General features: G+C 44.2%; 1 protein-coding gene across 1 annotated transcript; it reads left to right on the top strand.

The window, feature by feature from the left end:
* The first annotated feature begins 853 nt into the window (after window positions 1-853).
* On the top strand, window positions 854-10,788 carry sypl2a (synaptophysin-like 2a). The gene is made up of 6 exons (XM_079341931.1): window positions 854-1,056; window positions 1,293-1,367; window positions 5,606-5,721; window positions 6,540-6,738; window positions 6,851-7,027; window positions 7,547-10,788. The coding sequence occupies exons 1-6, from the start codon at window positions 1,042-1,044 to the stop codon at window positions 7,670-7,672; spliced, it is 708 nt and encodes a 235-aa protein (XP_079198057.1). The 5' UTR covers window positions 854-1,041; the 3' UTR covers window positions 7,673-10,788.
* Window positions 10,789-13,087: the final 2,299 nt, after the last annotated feature.

Consider the following 13,087-nt stretch of genomic DNA (forward strand, 5'->3'; position numbering starts at 1 on the left):
AATTTTTGGGAAAAGCCAACGTTTTCTTTTTTTCACTCATCTTGTCGGTAACAAATATTTTCAGCCACTTTTTCAGTTGTTATTGTTTTTTTAGGTATGAGAAACGGTCACACAACAGTTATAATACGTTTTTATAAATGTATGGAGCTTAAACTTTTAATGTATTAATTTAAGGTGCAGTAGCTTAAAGCAGAGTGTCAAGGAAATCCATTTTAATTTGTTAATTTGATGTGAAGTTTTCCCCTGAATCAAATAAGGAGTTTGATTATATAAATGACATGAAGACCAATTTGAATCAAAATACAAACTAATGTAAGGTATGTTATTATGTATCAAATTAGTGATAATTAATCTGCTCATAACGTTGTCATTCATATATTTGACCAACATTGGTGATAAAATGTCAATGAAAAAATAAACAAAAAACTTAGTTTCCTTCTCTGAATTGCAAAAAAAACACAAGAGAAAAGTGAACTGAGTTTAAGTCGATCTCACACTCAGAGTCTTAATTATAATGTACATCTTTCCTTTTTCAATCCCAGATAACCCCTCTTCGTTTTCCTTTATTTACAATTTTTGGTTTTCAGAACCATGTTGTTTGCAATACTTAACAGGGCATTAAGAGGTAGCACTATTAGATGCCCCCCCCTGAGGGAGGTTTCCTACTGTCATTTTGAGGTAATGTTGTGGTTGAAAGTAAAACAAAAATTGTATCTGGTGCAATTAGCAACCTTGCTTTTAAATAAGAACACAACAAGACTGTTCTCGCTGTTTATCGCCCATGATAGAAGACCAAAAAAGCGCTTTCTTCACTTTCTCTGTTGCTGTCGGAGTAGCCTTTTTCCCGATTATTTCGACATCACGTGAAGGCTCCTCATTATCAGGCGCTCGTGCTGCCTCCTGCTGACCGTCAGTAGTCGTGATTTGTTGAATTCAAACGGAGCGTTAACTTAAAGGGAAAACTTTACCAGCAAACACTGACAAACTCTTTTTGGGGAGTGATACACAGCAGCCCCTGTCTCCTCTCTCCTGCACGTCTCCATGGAAACTGTTCAGGTTGGTGAGTTAACGTAAATAAACAGCATGTTGGCGTGACTTAGCGTTAGCATGTGGCTAACATGGAGTGTGCTAACAAGGGCAGGGCCAGTTAGCAACAAGGTGACAAACAGGTGAAGAAGTTTGTTTGGGTGCTAAAAGTAAAGCTAATTCATTTAAACTTTAATATATGTGACTATATACGTGTTTATGTTGTTTATTGTACTTTTTTTTAAACATCGTGTTGTTGTCCGCAGAAACTGTCGTCTGGGTTTTCTCTGGACCTGGGACCCCTGAAGGAACCGCTGGGGTTTATTCGAGTCCTAGAATGGGTAAGTCCTGTCTTTTAAAACCCCTAAAATAACTTTTAAACTGTTTACATGTGGTCTTCCTTTAAATGTAATGAACCACACATCGCGCAGGTTTCAGTTGTAGTGAGATATTGCGCTTCACTGACTCGCTGTTTAAACATTAAAATGGTTGCAGGCTTTTCACCACATTCAGAGACTTTAATCAGGCATTTAAAGCTGGTCAGTTTACGATGCACATACACAGGCTGGCTACTCATTTCCCTGTAGTGAAATGTTAACCATGATAATGATGATGCAAACACTGAAGAGTCACTTATTGGAAGGTCAAAACATTAGATTCCAGATGTTGGACTTCCTGAGGAGGTTTATCAGACGGTCCTGCATAAACAGGAGAAGTGTTTTGGACTGCAGCATCATTATCACATTCGAGCATTTGCAAGAAACATGTTGCCAAAGCCTGAATTGACCAGCATGAAACTATACAGTAAACAAGTTGCTGGTGGATTAGTGGTTGGCTCGTCGACGTCTTGTACAATTCTCAAAGCCAGTGCAGGCGGTCGGGTTCAAATCCAGCCTGTGTCTCCTTTCCCGCATGTCTTCTCTCTCCCTCAATTTCAGACTCTGTCAACAGTCCTGTCGCTCAAATAGAGGAGCTAAAAATCTCCCAAAAAATTATGATCAGTGTTTAAATGTTACTCTCTCTCCTCCTTTTCAACCAAATGAGACTTTAAGTAAGAGCTTCATAAGACATGTCTGAGAAGATTCTTCTGTGTCCGTCCACGCCGCTCTCTTTTTCCCAACACTTTTAGTGTCTCGGGCTTTCTTGCACGTAAGTGTGTATTCGTGCATTTGAGACATTGCTCTCACTCTCTTTTGCAGCTTTTGTTTAAAAATAAAGCAGCAAACTCCAGAGTTAAAAAAAAAAAAAAAAAAAATGAAGCCAATGCAGAAGTTTAAAAACTTGGAGCGTCTGCTAAAAATCTTTATTTGATATTTTTATGTCACACTCAAACGTCTCCTGGGCACTGACAGCCTCTCCATGAGCGTTTTTTTTTTACACTTCCTGTTAAGCTCCTGATCTTTCTGGAGGGAGCTGTTTGTCTGAACGCAAATGGCTGACTCCCCCGCCTGACAGGGACAGTCTCCTGCTGTGAGAATATCTGGAGCAGTCCTCCTGAAATGATCTCGATATCTTCAGGAGTGCAGATGTTAAAACGTCTTAAGGAGGAGAAAGCTGTTTGAATCCTTTGACTGGACGCTCTCGGTTACCGAAGGCCAAGATGAGGATCTTTGTTCTTCAGGCTTTTCTCTGAACTTTGATGAACTCTTGTTGGTCTTTTATGAGTGTTTTAGGGAGTTACATTCTTTGTAGTGTTGAGTAGGAAACTGGTGAGTGTGACTCTTTCAGGGCGAGGCTGTTCTTGGTATCCCAGCGCTGGGAGAACAGCTCTTCTAATGTAACGCTATGTGGAAGATGTTCAGTATGGCAGGGCAGGATGTCAAACTGGTCTCTATGCCTCAGCCAGTAAATATGAAGATTAGCCACTAACAGTCACCTGTCACAGTGTCAGGTGAAGGCAGGGGGGGGGGGGGGGTGACGATGTGTTTTATGCAAACACAGATTGCTGTATAAAACGCTTTATGGCCTCCTCTGTCATAACCTTGTGACTGGCTGCTGCTGTCTCTTATCTGCCGGCCACTCCCTGATCAGGAGAGGTGACGGGGAGCGGTTCAGTCCGTGTCAGGGAGAGTCGATGCAAACGGGACACACCAGATGGAGGAACCCCCCCCCCCCCACCCCCCACCCCCCCCCCCACCCCCGCCCTGCCCTATCAGAAGGGTTCATTTGGGGTGCCGCCGTCAGATGGGTCTGGGTGGGACGAGCGAGGCAACGATGAAAGCTGAGAAATGTTGTGGGTACCGAGATGCACCTGAAAGATGAAACCCATTCCTGGAAATCCGCACAGGGTGTGAAGCTTGCTAAATACTGCTGTGTGTGTGTGTGTGTGTGTGTGTGTGTGTGTGTGTGTGTGTGTGCTGTCAAACCAGCTATCTCTACACTGCAGCCCCCCCCCCCCCCCCCCCCCCCCAAGCCCCTGCTGCACGTTGTAGACATCTGTTCAGAAAAGGATCCTGATGATTGGGGAATGTGCTCGCTTCAGTAGATGTGGGTGTGAGTGAACAAAGGACATTATTATTCTGGAGAAAGTACGGAAGCAAGAATCACATGACCTCCATCAGGAGCTTTGCATTGGAGGAAGGATGTCCTGGGGGGGGCGGGTGTGTATGTACTTTACAGGACTGTTAATGCAACATCACAGGTTACTTTAGAGGAGAACATGAATTCACTGTAAGCATAAATAAATAAAGTGCCATTCAGTCAAAACTGTTTGTCACATTCATATTATCAGTTGTGAAAGCCGCGGCCCGTCCCAACTTTCCCCGGACCTTTTCCTCTCGGAGTGTTCCTGCTTTTTATTCTTTACTACTTCTCGTTTCACATGTTGCAGAAACTTCCTGATGTGAACTTTGGAGGCAGATAACCGATATCGATGTTTTGAGAGAGAGAGGAAGAAGAAAAAAATGAAGCCAATGTAGAAAAATGTAAAATCCTGCAGTTCATCGAGTGTCCACTAGAGGCTGGCTGCAAGAGCCTCGAAAATCACATACACACCCATTCAAAAAAAAAAAAAAAAAACATGTGCCGCTGCTGGCTGGGTGACAGAACGCCCCTGAATGAAATCCCACTCCGCTCGGTCCCGGCTCTGTGTTTCTATTTAAACGTGTCATGTCATCGTTAAAAATAGGAAGAAACCGCAGCAGCCTGGAGCTCAACCGCGCCGCCGCTTACTGTCCACTCGCTAAACGCTTCCCACAGTGCGCGGCGTCTCTCTGTGTGTTTTGGATCGCGCTGCATCTTTTATCAGGGTTTTTTTTTTCTGCACACTCAGTTTCTGTCGTGTGTTTGAGGAAACGGTCTGAGTTCCTCTTTACTTTCCATTTTCCTGCTGCTGTCTGCTCGCCGTCAGCAGATATCGGCTTGTTTTTCCTGCCTTTAGAGGAAACTTCTGCTGACATGAGTTCTGATGAAATGAGCAAAAACAAAAATTGATGACACAGTGAAATTTATCTTTCAGGTGAATGTAGTTCAGTGTGCGTTACTTTCTCCAGAGTCTCCTGTCGTGATGACTTTGAACATATTTAAAGATCATAGCAGTATTTATGTATATTATTTATTTAAAACGTAACTAACAAGAAGTACTAGTTAATAAGTAACTAGCACAGATGGCTAACGTGCTGCTATGACATACTATAAAATGACCTCAAATCAAACAAAGGGGCGGTGCCTAACAGTAACCTGCTATCAGTGCAGCCTTGAATGTAAAGGTGCAAAAACTTATTTGTGCCGAGTCATCACTAAACGTTTCAAGTCCGACTCTTCCTCGCCATCAGCTGCCGTGTAAACGTCTAAAGCACCAAGTGAAGAGCCTCGAGTCGTTGGGTTCTTTCGTGCATGTAGCGCATAAAAAAGTCTTTTATCTGTTATATTAGATTTATCTTTTTGAGACTGTGAGGAAATGAATCAGGTCATAGAGCTCAAAGACGTCAAAGCTTCAACGTCCAATGAAACTCGACGGATGTCATTCAGCACTGGGCAGCGCGTTGCCTTGACAACGACACAGGTTCTCTACTAGCCCCGCCTATTATTGACTTGTTTACAGGCTGGTTCAAAAAACAGAAATAGGCATGATGAGCTCGTGTCTGGATCGATGCACGCTGTATGGAGGGAAGTTTGTGTTCACACATGCAAGCTGAAAACTTGCAGGAAATTTGTGCAAGTGTGAACCTTGATTAAAGAAAAAAAAAAAGAGAGAGAGGAAAAAAAAAAGGACGTGGAAAAGTTTGACGTCGGGGAAATTAAGAGAATTTGTTCTTAGTTGAAGAACAAATGTGAAGATATCTTTTTTTCTCTCTGTCCCAGCTGAGCAGGTTGAAGCTGAGCATTTGGTTTGCCATTTTGAGTACAGCACTGAGGTGGGAGGAGGGAGGGAGAGTTTCCTGTTTGGAAGAGAGTGAGAGTGAACGGGGGATGGAAGGTCAACAGAAGTAAATAAAGATGTGTTGCTCATGGGCAGGGTAGAGGCGTCGTGCATCTGCTTGGATTTTTCACTTGAGAGTAGAAACGCAGCCGTCATCGTAGTATCTGATCATCTTGCAATGCATCAAGTTGTATCTGAGGTTTTTCTCTCCCTCTGCAGGTCTTCGCCATCTTTGCTTTTGCCACGACTGGAGGTTACTCGGGGTCCACACACTTCGAGGTGAACTGCCCAGGCGAGAAGAAGGACGTCTCCGCTGGCTTTTACTACCCGTTTAGGTACAACAACAGGAACTCCCTGTGCTGCCCTCCGTCTCTCTTTCTCGCACTGCGATCAATACTTTCTGATAAGTTCATTGTCTTAGTGTGTGCTTTCAGATACAGACTCTAAAATGACTCTAAACACTTGTTGGATCCTTTTTTCCTCTTTCAGCTGTGAAATGCTGCCACCGTCTGGTGAAAAATATACTCACTCCTCTTTGTCTCTGCAGATTTGACCTTTTATTCTGACCTTTTTCCTCCTCGCCTTCTCTGTTTTTCTCTCATCGTACATCCAGGCAGAAACAGCCAAGGCTGTATTTTAAGGTTTTACTGAGAGGAACAGCTGTAGTGACACTGTAGGCTTTGACGTGCAGCAATATGCTTCGGGTGTGTAGACGACTGCAGCCTCTGTTTATGGGCGTGCACGCTCTGAACGCCGGACGTTGTACACGTGAGATATCTTTGAAATAAACATTTTAAAAAATGACGCAGCACCAGGAAAAGGTAACATCCGGTGTCATGTCTGCAGCGATGTTTATTAATAAACAGGACAAGTAAGGTCGAGAAATGGTGAAGTCATAAAATCACAAACGTACTGATGCTTGAAGGTTCTTCGATGTCGACCGTGCAGATGCTGCATCGTCCTCTTCACTCCGTCTTTGCCAAATCTCTCAATTTATTTTTAACCCTTTTCATATTTTCTCTGCTTGCTGTCTTTGGATTGAAGAGTAACCCAGGTGAGGATTTGTTCTCTCTAAAAACACGGACAGAGCGATGAGTCATCAGATCGATATTTGATCGTCCTCTCTCTCTCTCTCTCTCTCGTTTCCTCCTAGGTTGTCATCGAAACCATACAACATCCATTACTGCAACGGCTCTGACTCCCCGAACGTTTACCTGCAGGGTGACTTCTCCTCCTCGGCAGAGTTCTTTGTGAGCGTCGGCGTGTTTGCGTTCCTTTATTGCACCGCCACCCTCGTCCTCTACCTGGGCTACCAGCACGTGTACCGGCAGACCACCCGCGGGCCCATCGTAGTGAGTACACACCTGTGCTTCCTCCTAACCTACAGACTGGGCTGTGAACACTCCTCGTGTCATTTCTTGGCGTGCTAACATCTTCGCCGCTTGCTGTGTCGTCCCCGTGCAGGATTTGGTGGTGACCGCCGTCTTCGCCTTCCTGTGGTTTGTGTCGTCCTCGGCTTGGGGCAAAGGCCTGACGGACGTCAAATGGGCCACCAACCCGGACCACCTGGTGGGGCAGTGCCAGAATAGCACGTGTCTGGTCGGAACGTATCCTTCCATGGGGCGCCTGAACGCCTCTGTGGTGAGTTCAGACGTGTAGGAAATCTCCCATCTGGTGTTCAAAATAAGAAAGACGCGCCCCTTTCATCGTGCGTTTGTGCAGGTGTTCAACAGTGTTTACATTACTTCATTAAAAAAAACCCATTTGAGACGTAAAGATCACTTACATTCAAATATCGATCAATCGTTACAAAAGAGCCAAAGAGATGATGCGCAGGAAGGATTTCTGTTTCCTGTCCCTGCGTCCTTGACGCTGAGGTGGAGGTCGGAGCAGGCCGTGCATGAGTGAGGACGCCAGATCACCTCGCTGCAGTTTAGTCTACAGGGGCGAGAAGGGGAAGAACGTCTTCGCCCAAAATCCCGAAGAACCTACAAGACCTGAGCGCTCAGGAAAATATGTGGTCATTGTGTCCTTAAGTCTCGAAATCGTTTAAAGATCAGCGACACTTTAAGACCTTAACACAAACCAAATCTCTGATTTAAACTTCACGAGCTGATATCAGTCGTCAATAAACGCCTCGTGTTCTCCTGTTCTCTGCAGATTTTCGGCTTCTTGAACTTGATCCTGTGGGCCGGTAACTGCTGGTTCATTTACAAGGAGACACCTTTCCACAAGGATCCAAACCCACCTGCCACCATGGAGGAAGGAGAAGCTCCCGGGCCTTAAGCCCGACCGCAGAGGCATCGCCCCGTAACCACAGCAACGCTTTGTGCCCAACATTGGTCTCTGATGAAAACCTGCAGAAAAGGAAAGTCCTGCATACCACCCCCCCCCCCAACTCTGCAACATAAATATATTTTGAATCATCATCAAATCCGCGTTCCTTTGCCTCAAACACTGAGCTCAAATACAAAAACTAAACGCTGCGTTTACCGCCGCAGCAGCAGACCGTCCTCCCTCCACGTCTGCCCCTCAGGGAGCCCCGTCGTGACCTCTGCTGGTCCCCCCCCCACCCCCCCTCCCAAAGAGAGAGGGGATTAACAGAGGCTCAAATCAAACAGCCCCCTCATCCACCAATCCAAGAACAGCAAGTGTTGCCTTATATTAGAAAAATAAAAACGTAGAGTTAGTGGGAGTAAATGCACGTCTGCAGTCCCACGCTCTTATTCAACCACGAGACGCTAAAACACTCACAAGTCCTGTACCTGTAAACGTGTTCACGCTCCAGCACATACGTGTTCCAACCCACGCCGTGTTTAGACCACATTAAAGGCGAGAAGAACAGTCGAGATGCTACTCAATGAAGTCGTCATGTTACTTGGGATGTTCGGCGACGAGAGGGCTGAACGCCATCAGAGGGTCCGTTGAAGGAATGATGGATTGTTACTGAATGTTGGCGGTCAAATGACGTCACCGGCGCTCTTTTTCCGAAAATGTAGGATATTCCCCGTGTTTTTGTCTCCTACGGATCGTGTGTTGTACTCGCGTCCTCTTCGCTCCGTGTCTGCCGGAGTTAAAAAAAAAAAAAAAAAAAAAGTAACGGAGCAGCGTTGGTCATACGGCGGTCGTTATCAACAGACGGTTGTCATAGAGACAGGACTGACGTGCAGCGCTTTGTTTCAAAGGGTGCACAGGCGGCGCTGTTTCTGCCCCGGAGAGAAAACGGCTGTGAGGACTGTGACGGCTTTAAGAGTTCTTTTAGTAAACAAGGCGTAAGTTCAGCGTCGTGTGGTTCCACAAGTTTAGATTTTTTTTTTTAATCTCAGAGGAGCCGTCAGCGCTAAAATTAGGAAGGTGAAGCATCTAACTAAGTTAAGCTATTCTCGAAACATTATGACTTCATCGTCTACTCTCGTACTACAGCGACCCCCCCCCGTAATGTGACGACTTCATTGATGCTAACTCGTGTTGTAGCTCTTTAAATCCGTTTTTTGAAAGTCTCTCCTCGGACTAGACAGAACTCTCGTCTCGGTCTTCTTATTTGAAATCCAGACCGGTCTAGACCAGCACTGATTGGCTGTTGTTCTAAAACAACAATAACTTCAGTTCATCTCTAGTTTGATTTTTATCCCCTGGTTACGACCACAGTGAGTGACCCGCCCACTGCACATGAGATGATGATTTGTCTTTGATGTCAACATGACGACTGTCTCCTCCGTATCTGAGACTTTTTTTCCGTTCTTTTTTTCCCATTTAATTTACGCTGTGGCCTTTTTTTAAACTTCCAAAGCAGTTTTTTTTTAGTTTGAATCACAGCCACGCTTTAACCCGCTAATCTTCTACACTACTGACCCACACACACACTAATACTGTGCAGCTGTGTGCTTTGACTTCAGAGAAACACACACACACACACACACACACTGTAAAGAGAAATCACACAACAAAAGCAGCTTTGACTGAGAACATTATTGTGAGGTTGTTGACGGCGTGTTTTTTTCATGTTCAGCCTGAATCCAGACTAACACAGGCTCTTTGTACGTTTACTACCGTAGCTATTGTACATCAATATGTTACATTTACTTTGCTCAGTAACGCTCTCATCCTAGTTTAAACCTTCTCTTATTTACCTGCAGGGACTTCTTTTTTTTTTTTTTTACACAGATCACATGTATTTTTTACCAACAATTGCATTTTGTTTTAAAACCAATGTTGGCTGTTTGTTTTTATTAACCCGAAGAAAACAGACCGTGTGCAGCTTCTCCTTGATTTTTCTTTTTTGTAACGTTGTTAGATTTTGTTTTTTAGTTTGTTGCTCCATTAAGATGCCTTACACTAATTCTTATGATTATAGACCGTTAAAAAAAAGAAAAGGGGCACATTTAGTTTGCCGGCCTTGATGTTATCTTGCTGTATTACTTCATCAGTCCCGCCTTAAAGGTCAGATATTATTCAGACTCCTCTTCATCATGTTTCTCTAACACGTCTCTAGTCTGTCTACGAATCCCCTCAATGGTGAGAAAGGACCATCCTCTCCGTCTTCTGCCTGCTCCACTTTTCAGAAAATGTGTGCTGAAAAAGGCCGTTTGGAGATTTTCCCTTTGTGACATCACAAAGGGCAGTAGCCCCTCCCCCAGGTGGGTGACACTCCCACAGCTCGGTGTTTGTTCTGCCCTCTGAGTCTGCCTTCTCACCGTAAACAATAGGACATGGAGCGAGAAAGCAGCGAGTACACCCGAGTCCTTCCAGAGAGGGGGCGTGGTCAGACACAGCTCATTTACATATTTAAAGCTACAGACACAGAAACAGCCTGTTCTGAGCAGGGCTGAAATAGAGGGGTTTATAGACATGATCAAATACAGGATCAGAGTGGATTTACAACAACACACTTCACACACATGTTGAAGAGGAGCTCTGACACTTATTTAAACTGAAGAAGAGGAGGAGAATATGTGACTTTTAAGTCCCGCTCTACATGTAACTTGAAAGACAACGCCATGCATGTGAAGGTTTTCGTATAGAGCTGTTGATTTCTATTTGGATTGCACTTAAGAGAACTAATAATCTCTTTGTAGTTTCTTTTTTTAATATGATTTTCTCTGCTCTCTGTACAGCTGTTTTACTTTATCACCATACCTCTGTGGGGAATTCATCAGGTGTTATTTGGAGCTCTATTGCTAAAGTAATATATATTTTCCACATCAGATATAATTAGACACATATTTAGTCAGATGTTTAATCAAATCTGAAAGAAGCATCTGTTAATTAGAGCACAGTGACATGTTGGATGTTCATATAATTAATAACTGATATTGGATTGATGTATTTTTTATCCCTCCGTTTGTGCAGAACGGTTCACCTGTATTGAACTGTGTAAAATATGAGAGCTGCAACTGCTGGAATTTGTCTCTTTTCTTTGTCGTCTCACATACTGCACACGCTTTGAGTACAGGCGCTGCACTCGCTGTTTTTTCTCACCTTAAAGGGGAATTTATGTCTGAACCAGGAGCTGCATATTGACATGGACAATGTGTCTCTGTCTCCTTCTGTTGTGCAAAAACTGAAGCCAAAATACCAATAAGGACAGGCGCTGACAAATCCATTTTATTTATTTATTTTTCCCTAGAATGGAGCAGGCTGGGGTGCCTGTGTCTTTACCTGCTGTCCTGTCACTCTTATAGAAGCCATAAAATAAATGTAAAAAAAAAAGAGCACGTATTTAGCATATTGATAAAATGTTAAATATCCCAATACATGTGCAAGGTGCAAATCCAGAATCTTCCCTATAATCTCTCCCTCCCAGATTGCAATCCTGATGAAATGTTATGGATCCTTCAGGTGGAGACTGCTCACTGCAGAACACATGATTGAGTTGGTTTGAGGCAGACGGTAAGTTTGTGACGCTGCAATGAGCTGCATCTGTCAACAGAGCTGATTCTCATCTTGTCCTGCAGAGATTTCTTACTTTTAAAGGGGACGTATCCTCCTCCTCCTTTCCCACCTTTTCAAACCGTCCTCTGTGGTCTAAATGAAACATCTCCTCGAATGAATAACTTGAATCAAGCACGAGAGGAAGTTATAACCATGACTACCGGTTTATACGGTCGGGGGAATTCTGCTCCTGTTATTGTCATCTGAAGCACTCTGTTAACAGTACACATCGATCATGTGATGCACACTTTGATCACGCCTCCATGTTTGTGTTTGAGCACAGCTCTGACAAACCGTGTGCAGATTAACTACTTAGAAGGATTAGAGAAGGGGAAGGTGTGTTCACGTGTGCAGACCTGTGACTTCTGATCACGCCCTGAGCGTCACTGTCCACGACGAGAGCGGTGGGTTTTATATTTCCTGGAGAGAGAATAAATGTATGAAAACAGATATTCAGGCCCACATGTCCTGTCCTACCCTTCAACTGATGGCTGCTGACGTGAGTCACATACAAGTAAATACCAGTGCAGTGACTCACATCTGCTGCGAGTGTGCGGACAACAGAAGCGAACAAAGTAACTCCCACAGTGGGACGTTGTAGTGGTGTAGGCTATGAAGAAGATGCAGCATCCGCCATGTGTAGTTTAAGACTGCAGCAGTAGGTTTTTCTGCCTCAACTCGAGAGGTGGGACAGTGGATCGAGAAAGGAGCCACAGGTTCAAACCCGGGACTTTAGCCTCTGCACACTAACCACTTTGTGGTTATTTTTCAAAACGCATGGAAAGATATTGTTTATCTTTTATCCACCACGATTGTTTGATTGGACGGCTGTGGCTCGGTTGGTGCAGCCGTTGTCTCTCACCCGGAAGGTTGAGGGTTTGAACCCCAGATTCTGCAGCAACATAATCCGATGTGCCCTTAGCCAAGACACTTTAACCTCTAATTGCTGCCTCGTCGTCGGCGGCGTATGAATGTGTATGACTGGATGAGTTACTTCTCATGGTCTCATCACATAGTGTGTGTGAGACCGGAGGTGTAAAAGCACTTTGAGAGAAAAGAAGCTCAAGTCCATCAACCAATTTACATAATCAGGGGCGTGTCCAGACTTTGTTTGACTGGGGTAGACAAACTGGAGCCAAAATCCTGCAGTTCGAGTGTCAGCTGGAGGCTGGCTGCAGGAACACAGGAAGTCATTAGTTCTTGTCATCACTGGCACACACTGTACTACGTCTCTTTAAAATGCGATGAGCCCATCGAGCTCATCTTATGTCTCCTTTAATACAACACTTCAGTATGTTATAAGTCTGCTGTTGGCCTGGAACTGGACAGCTTGGAGACGGCGGCTGAGAGGAGGATAACCATGAACACTGACATGACTCATAACTGGTCACTCCCCAACTTGATATTGAATATGTCCTGTATAGTTTTAGTGCATCTACTTAATGCTTGCTTATAATAGCTGTAAATACATTGTACCTTTATCTTTATTTTATTTGCACCCATATGCACACTCTTCTTCATGTCTTTTACTGCTGCAGCACCTTCTCCACTGAGGATCAATAAAGGATCATATTATCTGAAGTAGCCGACAGGGAAACAATAAACTAAATTTCACAAACGATGTTTTTTAAGGGGCCGGTTCAGCAGAGGATAACCGGTCTCTGTTTTACACATTGACCTTCAACATCCTCGTGGAAAACAAGCTGAGCAGACGACTGAATATTATGAATCACAGGGGATTTAGAAGAGACTGAAAAACAAGTGGTATAC

This window comes from Symphodus melops, assembly GCF_947650265.1.
Source record: "Symphodus melops genome assembly, chromosome: 4".
Lineage (NCBI taxonomy): Eukaryota > Metazoa > Chordata > Actinopteri > Labriformes > Labridae > Symphodus > Symphodus melops.